This window comes from Camponotus vicinus, unplaced genomic scaffold (assembly GCF_025532165.1).
Source record: "Camponotus vicinus isolate PSW18456_S1 unplaced genomic scaffold, iyCamVici1.0 SCAF_12, whole genome shotgun sequence".
Lineage (NCBI taxonomy): Eukaryota > Metazoa > Arthropoda > Insecta > Hymenoptera > Formicidae > Camponotus > Camponotus vicinus.
Genome location: NW_028141948.1, coordinates 9,634,397 through 9,659,116, shown reverse-complemented (window position 1 = coordinate 9,659,116; position 24,720 = coordinate 9,634,397). Strand labels below are relative to the sequence as shown.

At 30.8% G+C, this 24,720-nt stretch overlaps 2 protein-coding genes across 3 annotated transcripts in view; both read left to right on the top strand.

The window, feature by feature from the left end:
- The window catches only part of LOC145962843 (discoidin domain-containing receptor 2), a 75,008-nt gene extending 54,012 nt beyond the window's left edge, over nt 1-20,996 (top strand). The window contains exons 4-17 of one of the 2 annotated variants that reach the window (XM_083084218.1): nt 1,128-1,359; nt 3,683-3,830; nt 8,503-8,667; nt 9,109-9,242; nt 10,343-10,550; nt 11,395-11,490; nt 15,430-15,599; nt 15,666-15,840; nt 15,961-16,223; nt 16,496-16,633; nt 17,177-17,481; nt 17,659-17,893; nt 18,323-18,472; nt 18,738-20,996. In XM_083084218.1, the coding sequence (XP_082940344.1) occupies nt 1,128-1,359; nt 3,683-3,830; nt 8,503-8,667; nt 9,109-9,242; nt 10,343-10,550; nt 11,395-11,490; nt 15,430-15,599; nt 15,666-15,840; nt 15,961-16,223; nt 16,496-16,633; nt 17,177-17,481; nt 17,659-17,893; nt 18,323-18,472; nt 18,738-18,887 (2,569 nt within the window). In that variant the 3' untranslated portion in view covers nt 18,888-20,996. Of the gene's footprint in view, nt 1-1,127; nt 1,360-3,682; nt 3,831-8,502; nt 8,668-9,108; nt 9,243-10,342; nt 10,551-11,394; nt 11,491-15,423; nt 15,600-15,665; nt 15,841-15,960; nt 16,224-16,495; nt 16,634-17,176; nt 17,482-17,658; nt 17,894-18,322; nt 18,473-18,737 lie in introns of both variants that reach the window. The other variant, XM_083084217.1, reaches the window with a different exon arrangement.
- Nucleotides 20,997-21,558: 562 nt separating this feature from the next.
- LOC145962844 (U-scoloptoxin(19)-Sm1a) lies at nt 21,559-24,397 on the top strand. The gene is made up of 3 exons (XM_083084219.1): nt 21,559-21,707; nt 22,492-22,611; nt 23,331-24,397. The coding sequence occupies exons 1-3, from the start codon at nt 21,653-21,655 to the stop codon at nt 23,456-23,458; spliced, it is 303 nt and encodes a 100-aa protein (XP_082940345.1). The 5' UTR covers nt 21,559-21,652; the 3' UTR covers nt 23,459-24,397.
- The last annotated feature ends 323 nt before the right edge of the window (nt 24,398-24,720 follow it).

The following is a 24,720-nucleotide window of genomic DNA, read 5'->3' as shown; positions in this document are numbered from 1 at the left end:
TATGTTATGTGAAAACTGTGAGCGCAGCAAATACAAATTAATGTGGCACAAGTACTACTTGGGAGTCAATCGTCAGTGAAAGGCGGCAGGAAAAAGCGAAAATTTTCTCGATCTACGGCGAAGTTAACTTTGTTATTAAGTACGAGACGCCACTTGGCCAGAAGTGGTTGAAGGTGGCAAACTTTAATTTGAGCCGTTTAACACAAATGTAAATAATTGACAGAGAAAACGTGAGCGGAACGGAATGGAAGAATAGAAGCGCGAGTGAATCATGAATTCGCTGTTTAAGTATACTTTTCAGAGAGTGGAAATTCTTAAGACCTAAAAAAGTGGTCTTGCGAATTGTTCTTTTTAATTAAAATGATAGTAACAAAATTGCATGATATAATTACGCGAAAAAGCAGACTCGGAAAGGCAATAAAATGATAATTTCACGACTAAAATGATAATTTTAGTTGGAAAAGGCAATAAAATGATAATTTTAATTTTCAAAATGGGAAGATCAACAATCTTTTTACGTAGGCCATTGTTTACAAACTGCATACATAATTATAATTTCATGCATTTTAACTTCTTAACCATAAATTATGGCAACATAATTTATGCAAATATTTTTCGCAATTTATTTTTCTCTCTTCTTTTTATTCAGTTATAAATTTCTAAGTAAAAAAATATTACATAATATACTTATTACTAACTATATTTAATTAATAACATAAGAGCTAAAATCTTGAAACTTAGAGATTTTATCAAAGGCACCAAAAAAAAATTCAAGAAGATGATTTTCGAGAACAAAATAATGTTAAAATGTTTGCATGCTTATGAAAGTCGCTTTCAACATCTTTTACCAGGAAAAACTAATTTGCTAATAATGTATGATAAATGTTTTTTTAATATTTAATATAAGTAATATTATTTTTAATATTTAATATAGGTAAAAATAATCATTTTCCAAACATTCTGTGTATATACTTATATACTATATATTACAATATAAATATATGAATTTATTATTGGAAATAATTAAAATAATATTGTGAAAACCTGCATATTCTTATAAAATTGAATCATAATATTAGCTGTGTAGAGAGAAATATTTCTAAAAAACATACTATTATTTTACACAGACTCCGGAAAGAAACCGCCGGTGGTGCTTGGTGCCCAAAAAGCCAAATAGAAAAAGGAGTATACGAATGGCTTCAAGTCGATCTACGTGGTGCTCACGTCGTTACTGGTGTGCAGACACAGGGCCGTTACGATCACGGTCGCGGTCAGGAGTATGTTGAGGGTTATACCCTGGAATATCGACGTCCTGGCTTCGCTCAATGGCGCCGATATAAGCGCTGGGACAACATAGAGGTAAGGCAAAACTGGTAAATCTGTTGATAGTCTGTAAGGAATAAGTTGAGCCCAATTTGTCAAGCTTATCGTTCCCTATCGTTGGCCTTCTTTGGTTAATTAATTGGCTTAGAGAATGAAGTCGATCTCTATAAATTGCTCTATAAATCAAAAATAAATTAATATAAAAAATCTGATAACTTAATATTATAATAACTTTTCAAGTATTAATCTTTTTAATAATTTTTTAATTATTTTATTAAACAATTATTTTAATTACTAATATATACATACACATGTTGATCTTATATAAATTAGAATATATGCAATATATGTATATAAAGTATGCTTTAAATCGAGTACCGCAGGGAAGAGAATAATTGTAGGATTTAATTACAACAAACGTTCGATTGTGTCGTACGCAGATTATTTGGAGTTTACATCGTGTCTCAATTGGAACAAACTCAAACAAACATACGTAAACGATACGGGTAGAACAAAACTACAAAATCGATTGAAAACGCGCTCACGTGCTCTTGCGTCAAATTGAAATTTTATTCCAATTGAAATACAGAAGACTTCGAGTTGCGCGAAGTCGCTTGTTCGTAAAGTCATAATTAGAACTCTACTTGGCACTCGCTTAACGATGCTTAATTGGTGGAACTTTTCCTATGCCAATTAATTATCCGTAAGGAAATTTTATCTTAGCGGCTTAATGCTTCTCATAGAATAAATGTAAAGAGAAATAAACGATTAGAAAAATTATGCACAAAAATAGATAATGAATTTCTTGTTACATTAACATACTATAAATATTAAATGAATAATTGTGTCAGATGTTCTTTAAGAAATTCGAGAATAATTTAATTTTCACAATTTATGTGTCCTCAAATTTTATGAAGAAAATGTTTAGAAACTATATTGTTAATTATTAATCTAATTAATATAGAACATTTGATTCATCATCATCACGTAAGAGATCGATAAGCATTCACCAATTATCTCTTTCAAACAAGTTTAGACAAAATATATATTTTTCTGTAATAATATCGAAGTTTCCTTTTGTTTTACGATCAATCGGATCGCCATATTGCCTCCTTTGAGTTTGATTTTGCGAAGTCTTCCTTCTACCACTCGTTGGATCCAGCCGAGAAACAGGGAAGTGAGAAACGGCAATCGATAAGCGATCTACTCCTGTGCTGGAATTGCACGTAACGTCTTCGTACCGTAACGTATGGTTAAGCGTCGCTAAAAGTGCAACTTCCCCTTTTCGAGAGCTAGACATTTCCAGTCCTGCCTTTTCCCATTTCTGCGCGAGCTTCCTCTCCTTTTCTCGAATATCGCGTTCAAGATTGAATCACGCATCGCTGCCTTCGACATTGCGCGTTTCTATTGTAGAATCATTTCTATCCCTCTCTGTTTGATCAATATTATAACGTTTATATGCTATTATAAATATCCCATCGTATGTAACCATTTTTTTAAGTATAAATGTATTATATAATTATTGTATAGACGAGATGAGATAAATGATGAAAACCAGTCTTATGCTTTTTTAATTAAATTATTAATTATAATATAGTTTAATTTAATAACAGATGTAAATTTTGTATTTTCATGTATTTCTCGAGATGAATATTTCATATGGTGCAACATTTATTTTATTATATAAAGCAATAGTCAATAATCTAACTATGCTATCGATATAAAATATGATTGATCGTGACATGTAGAATAAAATTGATTTACTGATATGATCGTTGCATTATATATATGAACAATTTTAATAAATCTATGTCTACAATAATAAAACTAGAATGAAATCAGATAAAATATCACAATTTTATACATGATTGATTAGTACAAGTCGTAATGTTTTGTTGCTAATTTCAATTTAACGGAAGTTTACCCGAAATTTTATCGGAAAATTCATATTTAGCGTGATGTGTTAACTATATTATCGTTGAGATAACGTCTAACTGTGATTAATATTCGATTGCGTATTTCCGACCAGAAAATATTATTGTGCACATCCAGATGCTTGCATATTGGCTAGCATCATATTAACCGACTCCAAAATTGAGATGTCTATAAGTAAAATTTTCAGAATGTCCATTACTGTTTAATCATATCAACGAAATACGATTCTCGCGATAACAGTCATACCATCAAATCTGCAGCTATTCAAAAAACATCAGCCTTCTCGGAATAAAAAATCTTCGTTTCACAAAGTGACATTATTGTCAGTCAAAAATCTATCCTCGTGTCAATTGAAGGATAAAAATCGCCAATTTTATTTCTTCGCATTTGCTGTTTGATTAATATACGTAATACTGATCTACAGGTTTTAACCGGCAACAGCGACACTTCCACCGTTGTATCGCATAATCTAGTTCCACCTATCTTTGCCAGTCAAATCCGGATCCTACCGCATTCCGAGCATAAACGTACAGTCTGCCTTCGCATCGAGCTCAAAGGATGCCGGGACATGAGTAAGTATTTTATATACGCACGAGAAAATATCCAATTCACCATTAATTCTCCAATTTTCAAGTTCAGTTCTTTTCGAGAAGCAAAATACAAGGAAGAATCTCTTTTCACAACTTATTGTTATAAAGAATAAAAAACCACTTTTAACCATCTGTTAATATATAATATATAATATAATTTCAGTCTATATATCTTGGTGAAATAAATAAAATAATGTTAAAAGTGATTATCTGTATTATTAATAAATATGTAATATACTTTTATAATGAGAGTACAATATAATTATAGCGATGATCAGCACTAATGATGACAATTGTTGATAATATTATGTTCATCAAAAATACTTTTATGCGAATAAGCAAATATTTCCATTATCTATCACATCCCGTCAGATAAATTTTTGCACGCAAAGTGATTGCTATGCATAGCGAACTCATTTGGATATTGCATAACCAAGTTATCATTAAAAATTACATAATTGAGATAATTCACATCGGATATTATTATATTACTAACACGAGGATATTAAAATCATCTTTGTGTTACTAATTAATTAATAAGCACAACAAACAAGATAAAAACAACATTAATTTGCAAGTATGATTTTCGTTTGAACATAAGTATTATGATAGGTCACATGTTTCATTCCGAATTCGCCCTTTGAAAAAGCATTAAAATCGATTAATTAGAAGTATCGAAATTTCTTTTTCGTGATGTTGATTGGTTATATCGATATATTGTATGTTATTTTGTATCGAGATCATTGAACGCGATTGCTGAATGTTTAAAATTGTGGATATTTAAGATATCGGAATATATGCAATTGTGTAGCACATAATTGCACAAGATAAATATACCATATTATTTCTATTTTTATTTAACAATAATTAAAATATATATTAATAAAACATATCGATTGTATTATCAATAAAATAATTCTTTATTTAATTCCCATATATAATACATTGTGATAGTAAATTAAAATGAAAGACATACTGAGAAATTTCTTGTAACTTTTCCCAATATTTTCATCTCGTCTGAAATTTTTCTTTAATTTCCTCAGTTTTTACCTTAGACTTCCAACATTTCAATAACATTTGGAACATGCTAACATTTTAATTTCTTTTCTCCCCGAGCTTTTAGCTTTGATCTAACAAAGTAACGAATGTTAAGTATTCGTGACGCATACGACACTCATTCCCATAATTTATATACAAGTGCGTGTGTTATGTGTAACAAACATGCTGCGCGCTACCACAATGCTATTTACATAAATTTGCATACAGTTTCTTTTCTCGTTCGTGTTACTTTACCTGGCTCCTAAAAAAATTCAAGACATAATTTTATATAAATTCTACAAATTTTATACAATTCTATGAGTGCGTGAAGCTTAAATGAAAGCAATACATATATCATAGATTAATAAACAGTCGTTTCCTTTAACGGAATTATATAATATTTAATAATAAACAAAAATTTGTTTTTTATATTTAAATGTACATAATATATTCGTAATATTTATTTATTCAATTATTCGCGTATGTGAATATGAATCTTTTTATTCTACATTTTCCTATTATTTCAAAATGATGATGTAACACAAAGATGCTTGTTGAAAAATCCTTATTATCTGCAGAAGCAGTCTGGTTTCAAGTAAAAAATTAAGTATTGTCGGAATGTGTTACGTTAAGAAAAGAAACCGTGCAAATCCAACCGATAATATTATAGAAGGGAAAACGGGAAACGCATAAGAAACCATTAAATTAACAATAAAAGAGCTTCACTTCTTTATTCTGTTTAATGTAAAAGTGGTTATTTTTATTTTTCAAAATTATATGAAGAATGAAATGAATAAAAGAACATTCAAGACGAAGTTTAAATCTTCCAAATTAATTAGTAATGATATTTAAAAAAGGGATCATAATCATTTTTAGAAAATGTATATAACGGAAAGTTCATCATGTCATATAATTTATAATAAAGATTTTATATATTAAAATTATATTATATATATATAAAACTTTTTATTGGGGATATAGCTCCATTTGTAACATATTTTTTCGTTATCGTTTTTGATTGTATCATTTAAAATGAGTAAATATAACCAGCAAACATCAATATATTGTTATCTCAAGAGCCGAATAATCCCAATAATTTCCACACACAATCTTTGCATCTTTATTATCAATATCTATAGCCAGGAGAGGGATATTTGCATAAATCATTTTTCTGGGTCGCCAATATCAACAGCAAGATTATACACACGTTCGTATGGCATATGTATGCAGCTAGCGCTGTAAAACGGCGACATGAGAGCTTTCGCGCTATAAGAAGTATTCGGAGCGTGTGAGATCGAGTCCGACTGGGCGGGTATGGCGGATTTATGGAGGCCGTGCACGGCATCTGGTTAAAACAACGTTGATGCCCTACCCGAAGCCAGTGAACACGAACAATTACTCCCGAATCGCGGGCAATAGGGCCTACTCGGTCAACATAATACAGAATCCATGATAGAATCCTTCTTCTGATATTGACATTTGCCATCTGACAGAATACAAGTGTGCTAAATCTCAGCTGGTAGAGCGCGATTGAAACGGTACGGTATTATTTACTACACGTATGATGTTGCTAAGACGATTATTCGGGCAAGTTATATCCAGTGTATAAAGAATTATACGTCGCGAGCTGACATAGATGTACATAAAACTCACAATGTGCGATTTTAACTTTGATTATAGATTAAAAAAAGAAAGCTTTTCGCGAAATAAGTTGCAGAAACGCCAATAAATTACGAAACCATATTCTTTTAAAACTACATTTCCAAATGGATTCTATTTTAATAAAGTTTTACTTCAATGTTTTTATATATACATATATTATATTGAGAAAATATAAGAATTAGAATAGTTAGAAATTTGTTATAAATGATATCTTTTGCTTGTAAAAAATTTGTTATTAAAATTAAGATTGCAAATAGTAGGATATTTTGTGTATCAACCGTATATTTAAAAGATAAGTTATTTCAAGTTTATATCCTTTTCTCTCTGTCTCTTTCTTTGTAGCAGATAAAAGTCAGTCTAGAAATAATAATCTATAAACATTAGTTAATCGTTGGTATCTCCTTATTGTGCATGCAAAAAATTATATTAACGCGATACTTGTTAGGAATTGCACTTTGCTGGGAAATTGCTCTAACGATCCCAATGAAAATTCACAATAATTTCGCGGACGAGAAGAAGATTGTCAGCGCAGATTAGATTGACTGATTGCCAGATTACAGAGTAGGGCTCCCTGTAAGAGCAATGTTTCTGACGCGCTGAAATACGGCGTCCTTTAATTCGTACCTTCAAAAATGGCAGGAATATCAGCGACACATCGATGAAATGTTCACCAGTTTACACGAACGATCCTCGAGCACGTGAAAAGTGCACGCCAAGAGAGGTGACTTTGTTGCTTAAATTGCGGATTAATTTGACTCGCCGTTTACTCCCTTATCGTTAACTTATCAACGTCACTGCTGCAACTGTGCAATTTTCGACGTCTCTATGCTCCTATAAATACATTTCATATAACAAATATCATATATTTCTTAACGAATCGTGAACTAAAGCATTGTATTACGTCCTTTCTGGCATTTGGCTTATATATCTCTTGGCAAAATAGATCTTTTCTTAGAAACGCGCAAGAGTATCTTGAAAGGATCGAGCATTATATTCGAGAATGGGGTCGAGCTTTCGTTTTCGTATGATCGTACAATCGTAGAATTCCTAGTATACTTCTTGTATGATGTAGATGCCAGTTGCAGAATAGCTGCATGGCGACGAGGCGTCACGTTGTTCTAAGTAAAATTATTACCTCGGCGTCATCCACGTGACACGGAATCAGGCGAAGGTACGTTGACCAAAACTGGCTTGACCACATCGCGTGACAACGACGGCCGGCCGCACACCGTATATATACCGTGAAATATTAAGAGTAGTTAAGCGATTTTGAACACGACATGGCAAAGTGGGCGCACCGCGCCATTTTTGCGGTCCGTTATTAATTTCCTCGCTACGAAAATCCAACCGTCCGTTCCCTACGGCCGCTAGTCGCCCGCGCCCCCTCTCCCCCCCCCCCGCCGACCAAGTCGTTTTAATTAATTTTAATTGATTAATTTTAACTAAGCTCCTTCCGCTACAGCATTTCACGGTACGTTATTAAGCAACGACACTTCATTTTCGAAGTGTGTCCGGAAACTAGAGCAAAGCGCTAAATATGATCAATTTTAATAAAATATAACATGAGGAATAATTTTTCTCTAATTATTATAATAATAATTAATGTAATAATGAATTTACATCATGAAGAAGGCTATCACATCTTTTTTAATCGAAAACAGATAGAATTTACATAACTATATCTATCGAGATCTCAGCAAAAACTTATAACATATACACCCACACATATATACAGTAGCGTCTTTATACTTTATATACTTTTATTTGAAAGTTCCAAGACAACGCGCAATCATTTAGCGTAGGAAAGAAAAAGAACATCAACGAGAGACAAAACACAGCTAATAGCACACTACAAAGTCAGGTGTAACGTAAAAGTTTGAGAGACGAGTGTGTTTTAAAAGAAAACTACTGTCGCGTATAGTGGTAGTCACGCGAAAAGTTTTCTGTGTTTTAGGTGGCATCGTAAGCTACACCACACCAGATACTTCCATACCGGATCTCATTGATATTTCGTACGATGGTAAGAAGCAGGACAATTTGTTGACCGATGGCTTAGGCTGTTTAGTCGATGGCGAGGTCGGCGCGGATAATTATAAGCAGGACCTGGGAAATGGAAAAGGTAATCGGTGGATGGATACACATGTGGAAATGCTAAAAATTGAAGATATCCTTTAATAATTATCTATTACGATCTTGTTTCGGACAAAATTTATTTCCTATCGAAAAAGTCCACGATTTTTGCATTTTATGATTATCTGAAATTATTTAAAAAAATACATTGAAAATATAATATTTCCTTCGCATTCAATATGTTTTATTGAAAGCTTTTTCAGCGTATTTTAATTACTTTTTGTAATAGTTTATGGCGTGAATTCGAAGTGAGAAGTTTGTCTTTCGTGATAAACTTTCTTACGTTTTGCTGTCAATAAGGATAACTTCAAGAAATTATTGCCATGTATAAACTTTTGTAACAATTATATTTGTTTACTGTCATAGGGAATTACAGCAAATTTACAGTTTAATGCGTTTTCTATGAACGTTCTTTCTTTATTGACTGCAGGCACGGGTTGGGTTGCTTGGCTTCGTGACGCCTTCGAGAATAACTACGTGGAACTTATCTTCGAGTTTGAGACAACGTTGATTTTCGAAGCGGTACACATCTATACCAATAATTATTTCTCAATGGATGTGCAGGTAATCTTTAATTTGTTTTTTACTTAACGTGTTTTTTACTCATGTACTTTCATAAACTCTTCTTTCAAAGGAGAAGAAATTAAACCATAATTTGTTTAATAATATATATATATATATATATATATATATATATATATATATATATAATATTATGTGTATAATATTTTACAAAATGATCATTAATTTTGCAACAATACGCATTTTCACTGATATTTAAAATTTAAAAATTTTAAATCTATTTTTGAAAATATCTGCATCTTTTTAAATTGTGTGTATAAATTAAATAAAACTGTAATGCAAAATTGATGAGAAAATTAATGAGATGTTTCAAGATAAGATAAGATTTGACGAATGTATTTTTATTTAAATTTTGATTAATTTCATTGAAAGAATTTATAAATAATGATTGTGGCTTTTTCATGAATTGTAAATGAAGTTATCATTAATTCTGTATCAGTGAAAATGTCAATTAAAATGATGTTAATTAGATGTTTTCAAAAATAAAATAAAATATTCATGACAAGAGAAATATATTACCTTTCAGTATTATAGATGCTATTTATAAATAGTAGTTTGCAACGTATATCATAAATGACATGATTAACGATTAACCGATTACATAGCGAGTTATAGCAGTTATAGCATTTCTTTGATGTCAATGACCTCACACAGCCTGTGATATAAAGGAATTTATCTATACTTGTATCAAAGTGCACTGACCACAAACTGTCACAATAAAAACGAATATAATTGCACAATAAAAAGAAGCTTCAACATATCTTCATTTTTTCAAAATATGTTGAATATTATAATACATATGTTCTCTTTTTTTCTTTATATTATATTTTTTTTATTTTTGTCGCGAGAAAGAAGATTTAAAAATAAGGCATTTAATATTTTTCACATAGAACAATTTACTCTCTTTTATAATGTCCTTTACAACAGGTCTCATGACTTGATATATTTTAATTTCTCTAAAATATGATATTTCGTACATATCTTTTTGTAAAATAAAAAAAATTGAAATTCCTTCTTTATCTCGAGCTATTCTTGAAAAACAGTACATATATATTTCAATGTGAGATTGGTTTGCATAACAGGTATTTTCGAAGGCAGCTATATGGTTCAGTACCGATGGCGAGACCTATGAGGACGAGCCCTTGCTTTATTCTTATATACCGGACTTAGTGCTCGAGAATGCCCGAAATGTTTCAATCGGTCTTCACGGACGACAGGGAAGTCTTCTCAAACTACATTTGTACTTTGCTGCACGGTGGATCATAATCAGCGAAGTGACGTTCGACGCAAGTAAGCTTCCTCTGTCTCTGTAACATTTTACGAAACAGCGACAGACAATAAGTTTCTTTAGTTTTTACATTACTCTCTTTTCGCGTCCCATTGTAAGAAATAGTATGTCATTCTTCTTCTAGATTTCTCGCGAATTTTCTTGGACACCTTGTATATTATTTGACCTGATTTAAATATGATCTGATAATAAAAAAACTTATATATATAAATGAGCGCATATTTAATTCACAGATCACGATACTTCAAACAATCTTGTAATGAACGAAGTTATAATGCTCGCTAAATTATCTCGTCCTTCTCTTTTTATAACCATCAACTTAATCTCGACTTATCGGTTATAATTTTGTCTCGAATGTTCGCGGACGTATTTTTCCAATTTTATCGCACTAATGACCATTTGAATTAACGATGTCGATATGGAACACGCGTACAATAATCCGATTTAAATCTCTAGACGGATGTGCACGAAATGTGAAATATTTTTCGATTAGATGTACGTAGATATAGTAAGAAAAAATAATTTTTATTCTTTTTCATTTTTAAATTAATAACAAAGATTACATAAAATTACGTCTATTCCACGTGAACATAATAATATTTCGCGTGCTCTATTTGCTCTTTTAAAATAAAATAATCTTTAATTTTTCTTTTATAATTATTATGGTGATATTAATTGCGTTTTCTTTTAACACAAAATTTGAGGCAAAAGTTAATATCACTTTTATTATTTTAACAATTTTAATAATCCACATTTAAAAACATTTGTATTTCATACGAATCCTTTTGTAAATCTTATAAAATTTGCCATAAATTTTAATTAGCTACAGCTATTTTCCGCTTTCAGCAAATCCCTATGAAAACACTACGGAAGAGGCAGCGTCCGAGTTCAGCAACCGGGAAATTCCAGTCAACCCCGAAGTGGATCTTAACTTACAAACGAGTAAGTAACTTACCAAGAGTGGCATTTAATTCGTATCAATCTCGTTCTAATTAAGCACCGGGTACTAGAAACTTTTCATTTCTCGTACCGCATGCTTCTAAGTAGACATCTATAAATTTACGAGAGTACTTCATACATTTAATATCTTACGTTTTATTTGTACACCACACAATCTCGAACGTGTCTCACATGGCTAATAATGCTTTACTTGCTAATGCGCGCTTATTTGTGTAATATAATATTAATATTAATATTTACAATCAAATTCTAAGGTTTAATTATTGCCTATTTATAACGTTCAAAATTAATTTCATATTTAATTATTGAGTAAATATATACGCCAATATATGTATAATTACAAGTAAAATCAATTATTTATTAATTATTAAATTACTACTTACATTAACTATGACATTTCTATCTGTTTTATTATTGATCTTGTATATTATATATTGTACATACGAATATATTGTACTTAACACTTGGAACTTATATATAAGCAGTATTTGAATGTTTAAATTCTAATTAATGCGTAAATAGTCAGCATATAGAAGATAAGTTTTAATATAATAATTTAACAATATTTCACACACTCACTTATGTGTGTGCATGTTTATTTTAAAATGAAAAATATTATTTATTTTTTTTTTAATATTATTATTTTCAATAATTATTTTCTTTCACTAACATTCCTGATAATTTAATTTATTATTTCAAATATTTACGTAAATTTTACTTTAATGCTCAAACATTATATATCTCACACATACATAATAGATTTAAAATTTAAATTTTAAATGATTAGGATTATATGTAAAATTAAATAAAAATTTTTTCAAATATGCAACACACGTATTCAGTCCACTTTGAGACTATACAACATCTATTCAGCTAATTTTGTAGGCTAAACAATGCCGTTGTCAGGAAAAAGATGCGATTAGGTAAGGTCATTGTCCGACGAATAAAAGAGAAAGAAATGCAACTACACTTTATAATTCACGTAGCAACTCCCTCGTAACGTAAACAATTAGTCGGGTTAAGAGGTAGTGTTTGAGGAAAGAAGAGAAAAGTGAGGTTGACTCTGGCATAATTACGCATATCTCATAATTTGTGCCAACAACAATCCTACGCTACATTTTCTAGGCCGTAAAACAAATTAAAAATATGTAATTTCCGCTTAAATCATCGAATGTATTATAATGAAGAAAATTGCGCATCCAGATGAAAAATTAAAAACCGTCGTATGGAGACCAATAAAAATAGAAGTAGGTATATCGATAAGAATATTATATACGCAAGCGGTAAATTCCGACATATCAAAGTATTTTTAGTTGGAACACATACACGATTCTCTATACATTCACATACATAGTTTTAATCTAAGCCACAGTTTTCTGATACGGGGAACAAACAATTACATTAGCTTTTTCATCCGCGCAATATGCTTCAAAACGTGTGATAAAAGTGCACAGAATGCACGTCGAGACTATATTAGAGACGGAAAAAATAAATAAAACATAATAATTTGTCGCCCGAATAGATGGAGAAGCGTGCATAAATACGGGAAAGGAAATTACGTTACGAAAGGAGGACGAGAAATGAGAATAAAAAAATGGGAAAAATTTATAGTCACGGTGACGGGGACGACAAAGATGCAGATAACAGAAAGTGCAGCGGATAAATAAGGACGCGAGAGAAAGAATACTCGACTCGCGGCATAATTACGGTTCTCTGATATACTCTACCGCCTAACGAATCCTATCCTCCTATAAACCCCGACGAAAAAATAGACCGAGCATTTTCCCGGCTTACCATTATAAATAAAGGAAACGCGAACGGTCCTCAAATAAAACAGCAGCGAAATCGTCCACCGCGCAAATGCAGCATGCATGCTGAAAAAGATGGCACAAGGGAAGGGCGACAAGGAGTAAAAAAACGAAGTAACTAAAAACAACATGTAAACCGAGCGTCCGCTTTACGGTGGTCTGAATTTAAAAGGATGCGGCAGTGTGGTTGCCGCCCCTGCTAATATATATATGTATATAATTCTTGCATGTAATTTTTCATGTAATTCACGAGTGGAGAAGTTAAAGAAAGAACAACGCTTTTATAATTCAAGCGCCGATATCCGCGCGATCGATTATGCGGATTAGCCAACATCTGATTCGACAGAGCGCAAGGGAGGATTAGAGTCATAAAAAGACGAGGGAAATAAGGCCGCTGAGAAAGAGAGAGAAAGAGAGAAAAAAAAGAAAAAAAATTGACAGAGCAATGGACTCAATAATTACATATCTCTGGGATGGATTATGTAAACGTCAAACCTTATTCTTTTCATTCTCTCTTGATTATTGATATTTTCTGCAATCGACTGCAAATAAAAATGTAAATAGAAGTAAAGTAATAATTATTCAGTCGAAGAAATAATAAAGAGAAATATAAATGCATATATTATGAAAGTCTTTTGTTTATTATCGTATTTGAAATATCGACAATACGAGCATTCATATATCACGGATGTTAACAGTATTAAAAGTGATTATTATGGTAATATTAATTACACGTCTTTTAATGTATTTATAAAATTAAATATAAAGAAGATGATTCGGTTTTCTGAATTTTCATTACAAAAGGAGGAAATATATTTTACAACCGAGTTTTTCCCCTTGTACTTTATTTTAATAACAAACTAAAAAGTTTTGTAAAATGGGTAAGTACGTGCTAAAAGCGTGCGCTCCAGATATGCGAATGGGTTAAACAAGGTAAATACTAGAAAAAGAGAAGGAAAATAAAATCGATTCACATACAACAATGTTAAAATAACGTTTGGAAATCCTGTCATCCAATACATATGAGCGATACATCCGCTAAATACGCTTTCAATGCGCGGATGCAAAGAAAGGAATGATAAGCAACGATAAGCTGACTGCCATTGCTCGATTGAAAAAATAAGCCATAGATACGTGTAGGTAATCGATGTACTATGTTGGAAAAAAAAACGGAGAATCAGAAATTGTATAATAAAAGAGGAAAGAAAGTAGGCAAATATCAATAACAACAGGCTCCAATGCTATTCATGTGCATAATCGCGAACACAGTTTTATCTCCTAATACTATTATCCATTGTCCCCTCAAAAACAAAGAACCGTAAAAAGAATGAAAAAAACGAGGAAAGCGAGAAACGAACGAAGGGGATATGCATGAGCATAAGAATGGGAATTAAAAGCGTTTCCGCGCTTCTCGGGCAATTTTCTTTTTCTGTACAATTACACGATGGAGAGAGGAAACGTTCATTTAAAATCCAGATTTTTCTTGTCCGCGTTGGTGCTCGTGTGACGATCCTTTCTCGAATTAAGTAAAATTGGCGTTACAACAATGATTCATCACGGTTTTCCATCTGGCCTATTTTGCGCTTAATCGAGGAAAAGCGCGATTTTAATTATCACGCAAGTGCCCGTTCGAGAAATTTATTTATTTCCACTACAGAAAAAGGCACAATCGTACTGCTATTAGGACCGTGCACGACAAAAGATAAGTTTTGTTAGTTTTTGCAATAACAATTGTTAAAAAAATATTCAGCTTCATTTATACACTGAAAAAGAGGGCAAACTATAATTGCATAATAAAAAAATTATTAGTTAAGACTGCTATTTCTATAATTATTACTACTATAATATTGATAATAATAACCTTGTGCGTATTAATAGTAATAATAATTTTAAATATAGTTGCCGCTAAAATTAATTATAATTCTTTTTTTAATCAGTGCAATTAGTTAAATGTTTCTTTCAATTGAAATAATTGTTTTCGATTATTGTTGAAAAAGAGTAGGATCTAAAAAACAGAAATGTATGATAAAAAAAATAAAAAATGTATTTTATTATATTATATTCAATTCAACATTGATGTCCCGCGTATCCCTATAAATTCGTATAGTTACAGCACCAGGAGATGGTCAAGAATATTTGGAGGTACTGATAGGTGTTCTCACTGCCATTATATTGTTGCTGTTATTGGTCTTCTTCATTATCCTATTTCTAAATCGACGACAAAAACTGCAGAGTTCTCCGACAGTATTGAAGAATCCATTTGGCTTCGCCATAAATATGAAGGTAAAACAAATTACTCCCGCTTAATATCCCGAGAGACGAGTAATAACTGAAATTTACATTTTACAGGGTCTACTTTTAAACTTAACGCCTGGTGGGATGCTGACCGCGGAAACCGCCAATCATGTCTCACCTGACGTGCCAGAAGACGTGAGCATGCACGAGTCACTTACGATGGAACAATTTAATTCGCCGCTCGTCAGTCCGCAATATAAATCTACATACGCGATCGTAGCGAATTCCGGTGAATATGCATTATTATTATCAGCTTATATCGTACATTGAGATAAACGAAAAATAGAAAAATAGCAATGATAAATTGATCACGATAAATGAAAACTGATGAGATGGTACTTTTTTTTAGAATCTTCGAAGGATTTCGGAAACATAGAAATACCGGAGGAGAATGTGCGACTGGACGCAAGACCAGAATCTGTGGTCGGTCCATCTAGCTGTTCCTCGTCACCGACTAACTCGCCGGCTCGTCATTCCCAACATTACAGGACCCTTCAAAGTTATAGCAGTCCAACTAGGAAACTCAATATCGCGGTTACGCCCAATCACCAAAGGGACGTCGATCACGTTCACTCAAAACGTTGGCACACAGCGCCAAAGGAGAAACACAAGGTACACATTTAGCTGCGTATTTACCATCGTATGCATACAATTTAACAGTGCATTTGACTGATTGCGCGAAGGCAAAGGAAAAATACGTTGCATCCGAAAGTCAAACCGCTACTTGAAACTCTCTTGATTTACCGATACCAGACTGTAATTTAAGTCGGTTTGTTTATCTTGTCGCAATAAATTTATTTTACGTAGAAATGGTGGGGATACGAAGTGGATGTGAGACGACAAGATTATGATGTTCGATAGTTAAACATACGTCTCATTTATAGATACCAGCACCAGTCATCAGTTGGAATATTGCGCCCAGTATGAACAAACCGTATAAATGCAAGGAAATTGAGCCAACCAATATACCACGTCAGTGCCTACGAACGACAGAGAAACTTGGCTCGAGGAACATAGGAGAGGTATAAAGTGATATGCAAATTGCGTTAGTAATAAAAGTTATTCGAGATATCATTATTTTCTATTTTCCTATCTATCATGCGCTGAGGAATTTTAAATTGTTTTCAATGTATTGTATCATAATCAAAATTAATTTAATTTACGAAGAAACTAAAGAAAAACCTGATGCATTAGTTAATCATATATTTGAAATGCAACACGTACAAACGTGCCCGCAGATATTTGTGATAGATATGTTGTGACAGTTTCTGAATTTACTTACACTTAATGGCAATTGCGGGCACGGTGGCGAAATTCAATTTACATATTTATCTAAACAACGTAATTTATCTAAACATATACTCTCACATACACGCATATAGCATACACTCTAATGCAATGTTACTATATTTGTTTCTCCTGGTAATTTCAAACATGTGTAAAGTAATCGATAAATTTTTATTTAATTATTTTTTAATGATGTGCAATTTGATTGACATTGTTAAGATGAAGAACCACATGTACATGATATTTTTTATATGTCAGACTAAAAATATTGTTTGCAGGCTGTAATATGCGAGGCTGTCGGCCTAGATGAAGTTGTATCTGACGCCCCCAGATTAGTCGTTGCTCGCGTACCCCTGTGCGCCAACGATATTCGAACAAACACGGCTGATCAAATGAGAGAAGTGAGATTTCTGTCGTGTTTAGCCGATCCTAATGTGGCACGTATATTAGGGGTGTGCTCTGTCGAACCAGTGCCGTGGACGATTATCGAATATACGGAACTCGGTGATCTGGCTCATTATCTTCAGTACAGTGTACCACTCACGGGAACGCTCAGGCCAAACTGCAATTTAAAAACTCTTAGGTAAATTTGTGGAATAAGGATTCTTATTTGACTGTCGAAAATTCAAGCTCTTTCGCATTGTTTCACTTTTCTCGATTAAAAAATATAAATTATACATATAAATATAAATATACTTACACGAAAATATTAACAAATTTTTATTATTATATATATTATTATATATATTTTATTATATAGTCAAAGCTGTCTGCTGTACATGGGAACACAGATAGCATCAGGCATGAGATTTCTTGAATCGAAGAATCTGGTGCACAAAGATTTGGCGGCTAGGAATTGTTTGGTAGGTCGCTCTTATACTGTCAAAGTGACTGACATAGCCATGTGCAGCGATCTTTATAAGAAAGATTACAGCGATATAGGTGGCAGACCCCCCGCACCAATTAGATGGTTACCTTGGGAAAGCATTCTACTAGTAAGACTTTTAAAGTACCTTTTAATTATTCATGATTATTCAAATCAAGTAATGTATTTAAATTATAATTTGTCAATTATATAAAAAATATCCCACAATTCGCAATTTTAACTTTAATTACAGATTCTCTAATCAATTTACAATCGATATAGTGGAAATATCAGAAGAGGCGTTGTAAATTTTTAGTTTGTAACTAAATAAACAGTTATTAAAGGAACTTTTAATTTGAAATAGTTTTATTTTGTTCGCAAAAAAAAGAAATATCTTTCCTCAACTATTTACTTCTCGAAAATTATTAGTATTTTATTCTTTTCTTCTACAAAATATATCATCAATATTAAAATTACGTTATGGGATATCTTTATGTTATATAATAAATAGACTATTGCAACAAGGGCGAGCAGTGATAACGTAATATTTAAATTTCAGGATAGGTATACATGTTCGAGTAGTGTATGGTCTTTTGCGGTGACACTTTGGGAGGTGATGAGTCTTGCTAGGGAGAAGCCCTTTCAGCATCTGTCAAATGATCAAGTTATTCAGAATGCTGAACATATGTATTACGGAGGAGAGCTACAGGTAAACGTCTGTCTCGATAATTACTTTAGGACTAACGATTTCTCAGAATTTAATTAATTCTTACTTGAAGATTTAATTTTAGCATATAACAAATCAGCCAAGTTTTGCGCCATCAAATTTCACATATTGCTTTTAGTTGCTAAAAACACCAATATATTACAAAATTTAATATGATACAATTAAAGCTGTCTTTGCAAAAATCGTGAATAAAAATTTAATGAAATTTTTTCCCCTTCTTGTTTGTCTTCAAATATTTGTATTTCAGGTACTTCTACCAAAACCAACAATGTGCCCGGAAGAAGTCTATCGGATGATGTGTTCATGTTGGAGAAGAGACGAAACATCGCGACCAAACTTCAAGGACATCTACACGTTCCTGAAGAACATAATAGCGGACTATCGACCTGGTGCATAAATAATCTCGGTTAACTGTGATACGGAATGAACAAATAATCTCTGTGAATATGAACGACAACACACATCGTCGGGAATATTTCAAGCAGGACGGATTATACGAGATCATTATACTCGCCGGGCATGACGCCTCGCGAATCAGATTCTCCAGAAATGTACAATCGTTAGTTTTAGACGTACGTATATCGAAGATGCTGGACTTCGTGTCTCTTTTCTCTCGCAGAAAATTTGACAAACGCAGAGAATTCCCGCTCCGAACGCAAAACTCAGCGGTGATTAAAGATTACCACCCGAAGATTCTATCGCTCATAATCTGTTATCCAGACGAAAGTAACGATAACGGATATCGTAATATCGAAACGAATGCCAAAGCAGAAAGCACACGAGGAGAAATGTGTAATTATCGTGCAAGTATTAGATTTATTTTCTTCAGATATTCAAAACGAACATTTTTGTGATGTTCTTCGACTCGAGTGTACAGTCGCGTCACTTTTGTCTGGACATCTAATAAAATTTCATTTTCTAGTCACTATGAATCTTTAATTCTCACGAAAGTGCTATCGTGTACAGTATTCTAACATTAATAATGTGTAATGTACGCCACTATGCTCAGTACTGATAAAGTCTATCCATTTGTACATATAAAGTTTAAGTCTTAACGCTAGGTAAATGGGAAATTTTTACGGCAGTTAACATATGTCACGACAGCTTTCTTTTCTCTTTTGTTTGCCTCATTTTATTTATTCTGTCATTTAATTCCTCCGACAAATTTCACAATACGCGAGAATGGCTCTAATGTAATTATTTTTCGCTTTAAAATTCGTGAATACGATGAGTTAATGGCTCGAATGTAAAAAATATCCGTAAAAATAGGCACGAGCAATATTTGAAAAAAATTTAGGTGTTTAGTAGATTAAATACAGACGTAAGATACACTGTGGCATGATATAATTTTGTTAGCTTACCATTTTATGCCCTAAAAATTTCAGCTTAGTCGACAATTGTACATTTAATAGTAAGTACTTATTATTCTATTATTCCGTTTAAATTTAATGTACTATGTTAAATGGTGTAGATTTGAAGTATGTTCTTCCTAAGAACGCGTAATATGAATACATATCTTTGCTCGTTTTTATTTAAAAACAAAGAAATGCTAAGGACATTTAGTGACAAGTATCATGCAAAAAATTAATAAAAATTTAAACAAAAAAATGCCATATATTTATTGAAATTTCAAATTACAAATACGCTATTTATAACTACGATATGTTTAGGCGTATCAAGGATAGCAATACAAAATAAAAATGTTAGCATAGAGAAAAAATTAGATTTACAATTATTTTTCTTGCTGATGAAGAATTTATTTATTTGATTTTATAATACTTATTACAACTACTTTTACTATTTTTTATATTTGCGATTAATTTGTATTTTAATTATCATTTGAAAATATGAATGAGTCGATAAATGATAAATTGCAGCTTATTATTTGTACGAATAAAAAAAATAAATTAAAGAAATTTAGAAACGTTTACGCACATTCGCAAATTTGCAGGTATAAATATTTATTGCTTTCCGAATGATATTGAGAGAACTATAGAAAATTCTAGATAATTTTTACCATTATGATTGTTTTCGATTTAGTAAGGATTATATAAAGAAACAAAATCAATCTCGATGAATGATAAACTTATAGAATGCTTGTTTTCAATCATTTTTTTTAATAATAAATTAAGTGAATCCATGAAAGGTCTGATCCTCTGATTAAAAATTCTATTTGGAAAATGCCAATATAGTCTCCAATGTCATTACACGATACCAAACATCATATGATAACAAGACCAGCTAAAGATAAATAAATTGTGTTAAGTACTATTTTATAAATCTGGATTAATATTACAGAATAATATTTGTCTAGCGCACCAAAGATAATTAACTTGATTTTAATCTGTTTACATCTTTTAATAAATATATCAAGAGGGAAATATCTGTAAGATAAAAGTCGTTGCATATAAGATCAATAAAAAAGGAAGAGATTATTCATATTTCTATTCTGGGATACTGACCACGTTTAATACTAAATATGAGACATAAAGAAATAGGTCTATATCTAAAAATCTATTGCATTTTTATTTCAAAATATATTTAATATAACTCGAAAGAGAGAATACATGCATCGCCAAAATGTATTGGTATAATGATAAGAAGATAAGAGAGGAAAATATAATTTAAAAAGATAAACTATAGAGAGAGAAAAAGAATTTAAAACCTAATTACACAATTACATGGGGAATGTTGTCTTGCATTAAAATGAACTCTCTAGACTCTGACATAATCGCTTCTACAGACCTTCGACTGTTATCTGCAGTCGACTTATCAATAGTGCAAAAGAATTGCGATGCTGGTACCATACATTTTACGAATAGTTGAGTACAACAACCAATAAATTCGAAAATCCTCCAAAGCAGATTTTTCCAATAATTTCTCTAAGAGAATATGATTATCATTCAATGAATCATAGAAGCGTCAATCATGTTATCTGACATCGCAAAGATGAAAAAAAAATAGATTATGTATATCACACTCAAGGAGAAATATAATGACCATGAGTGTGTGCGTGCCACGTTCTAGCGTACGTATGTACGCATGTGTGTAACGCCGACTGCTTGTGTTTATATAATGGTAGCGTCCCGGGAAAGTGAGATCATTGAATAGTCGGCTGTCAGAATCACACGTTACGCTCCGACATTTTTACTCGCCGGAAGAATGAGATCTTGCACGCTTATATTTGTCGTTCTCGCGACTATCCTTCTCTACACTAGTAAGTAAAATACATTTTTTACGTAAAATGATAAATTACGTCACATAATAAACATTTTCACAGTGCATAAACATACTAATATAAATATGTCAAATTTTTTTACATATATACGATTTAAGAAGCAACTGACTTCACTTTGTTTTTTTTTTTTCATTTTTTAGAGATTACTATTAATTATAATGTTAATAATTTTTTTACATACACACATTAATTCAATTTTATTTTACTATATCAAAATTATAGAAGATTTTGTCAACTAATCTAAAAAGATATATGTACGATTCAAATAAAATGTCTTCATTACTTTTTCTTATTTTTATATCATTTTGTTATAAAATTTTTTCCTCTTGATTATATTTTTTACATTTTATTTTAAAAATTAATTTATTTCTTTCAATATATCATATGGCATTAATTTTTTTGTAAATATTTGTATGTCGAGACAAATCAAAATTGAGAAAGAAATATTTGTTTTGTCTACACATATTATATAGGTATACATATGCATATATATCACAGACACACGGTTTTATTTTTTTACGTTAGACTTTTTTCATATTTTTACACGTTTCTAGCGAAAACTATTTGATATCAGTAGTTTAATGTTTAACCTTGTAAGACTGTGGCAGTACTTAATTATCATTGCATGAATTGCAAAGAAATGTTTATTTTTAAAACAGTTAATTATTTTTAAACATTAATATAATCTTTGATTCTCAGTGCAACGAGAAGAAGCCAGAATTGTCAAAACGTAATCTCAATAAAGATGTAAATTTGTTTTCAGAATATATTAATGCATTTGAAATATGTGCTCAAGAAAATTGTCTTACATCTGATAAATGCGAGGACTCAGTAAAAAGTCCACTTTTGTGCAAACAACAGGGTACCACGTGCTGCAGTATAGGTAAGTTTTCAAGTTTTTGCAGATATTGTTATAGTTATTGTTAAAGACATTAAGAGCCGATTATAAAATAGAAAAATATATTATATCACAAAGAATTTTAGAGTTACGTATCAATCAAATTGATAAATAATTGAAAAAGTGACGACCATGTTTATTATATTTTAAAACATAGTTTACATATATCTATTTATTATAGGCAAATTTTCGATATAACGAAATATCTGTTAAAATCATATACAAACTGGTAATTCTTTCTCAAAGTAATTCTTTCTAATTTCTTTCGCAATAGAAATACCTATATTACATATTTATTTAAATATTTTCTAGTTATTTAATGTAAATATTTTTGCGACATACAAAACACATCTAGAAATTTATTTTCGAATATTATAAGTCTCATATAACTAGTAAATTAATTTATGCGCCACTTTCACATGTCAACTACGTGCAGTTATCCATTTCTATTTAATGACATCTACGATACTTCATTTATAATATAGATTTATATTTGGATATAGTTGATTTTTTTTTAATTTTGGCAAATCTGTAGTAGCCAATACTTTAATTAGAGCGAATTATTATTCTACTATAATATGTAAAAAACACTCAAGTTTCTTTCTCTTGTACAACAATGAAATTTGATTCGAAAAGTTGCATTTTCGACACATCATGTTAGGGGAACGTTTCTCTTTTACTAGATAAATTCTTTATCGTTACAGTTAAATCAGAATTCAAAACCCATTGCCGTCATCATGGTGGAGAATGTATGGATAAATGCGGTACGAAACTGCAACGTAACGTGGTCGACTGTCCGAACAATCAAGTCTGTTGCGTTTTGGTTAGTTAAACCAAAAATTGTTTAAACTTACTGAAGTCTGTTGTGTTTTGGTTTAAACAATTTGCTAAATGAAACTTTTATAACAAGCGATTCATATAGAGGCATATTTCTATTTTGTTAGCAAAGTTTATTTTAGCCATATATATAACGAATAAATTTATTTATAATAGATTAATATATCTTATTGAATGTAAATATTCATACAGCGTTTTATTTTAATTTTTTTGAACTTTTCGATAGGTCCTTCTCAATAAAATCAAAAAATTTTATTATAATAAATAATTTACTGAAACATAGTACTAGTCAAAGAATCTCTTCCTTATAAAAAGTATCAATCTTAAGAATGAGAATAGTATTTACATCCAATAAGATATAATGATCTATTATGAATGAATTTATTTGTTATATATATGGCTAAAATATAAACTTTGCTAACAAAATAGAAATATGTCTCTACATGAACTGCTTGTTAAAAAAAATTTATTTAATAAGTTGTTTAAACTAAAAATCTTCATTTAAAATATAATTATAAATATTAACAATTACTAATAAAAATTATTAATTATTCTTAAGAATTATACTTTTTATAATTACTCTTGGACAATTACTATGCTTCAATAAGTTGTTTATTATAATGAGACTTTTTGATTTTATTGAGAAAGACCTATTGAAAAGTTCACATTCAAAAAAATTTAAAACAATGGATCACGAATGGTATCTACATCTAATATAAAGATATATTGATCTATTATGAATAAATTTATTCGTTATATATATATGGTTAAAATAAACTTTACTAACTTATATATATGGCTAAGATAAACTTTACTAACAGAATAGAAATATGACTCTATATGTACCGTTTATTATAAAAATATCATTTTATTGTCAATATTGATAAGAATTAAAAAATAGATCGACGCTACGTATCGATTTTGATAAGTTTTTCAATCTATATTCTTTTTAAAATAAACGATAATATATTCAATATAAAATTTCATTAAAAATTTAAGCTAATATATATATATATGTTTTTCATCTAGAATATAATTATAAATATTAAGATTTATTATTAAAAATCTCTTATATCTAAAAATGTATCATTAAAATTATTCTGGTCTATTTTATGTATCTAATTTTTGATTAATAACATCATAATTATTATCTACATGATATTTAATACATGATAGCTAATTCATTAAGAATAATATGTAATCATAATTTAATTAAGGAGTTAAAATGTATTATATACTTCTTACAAACAATCAATC

Bases quoted from the DNA above. Each gene is read 5' to 3' on its own strand.
- LOC145962844 (XM_083084219.1), top strand. From the start codon at position 21,653: ATGAGATCTTGCACGCTTATATTTGTCGTTCTCGCGACTATCCTTCTC. The intron at 21,708-22,491 runs GTAAGTAAAATA...ATTTGTTTTCAG, and splicing joins GACTATCCTTCTCTACACTA to AATATATTAATGCATTTGAA. The intron at 22,612-23,330 runs GTAAGTTTTCAA...TTATCGTTACAG, and splicing joins TACCACGTGCTGCAGTATAG to TTAAATCAGAATTCAAAACC.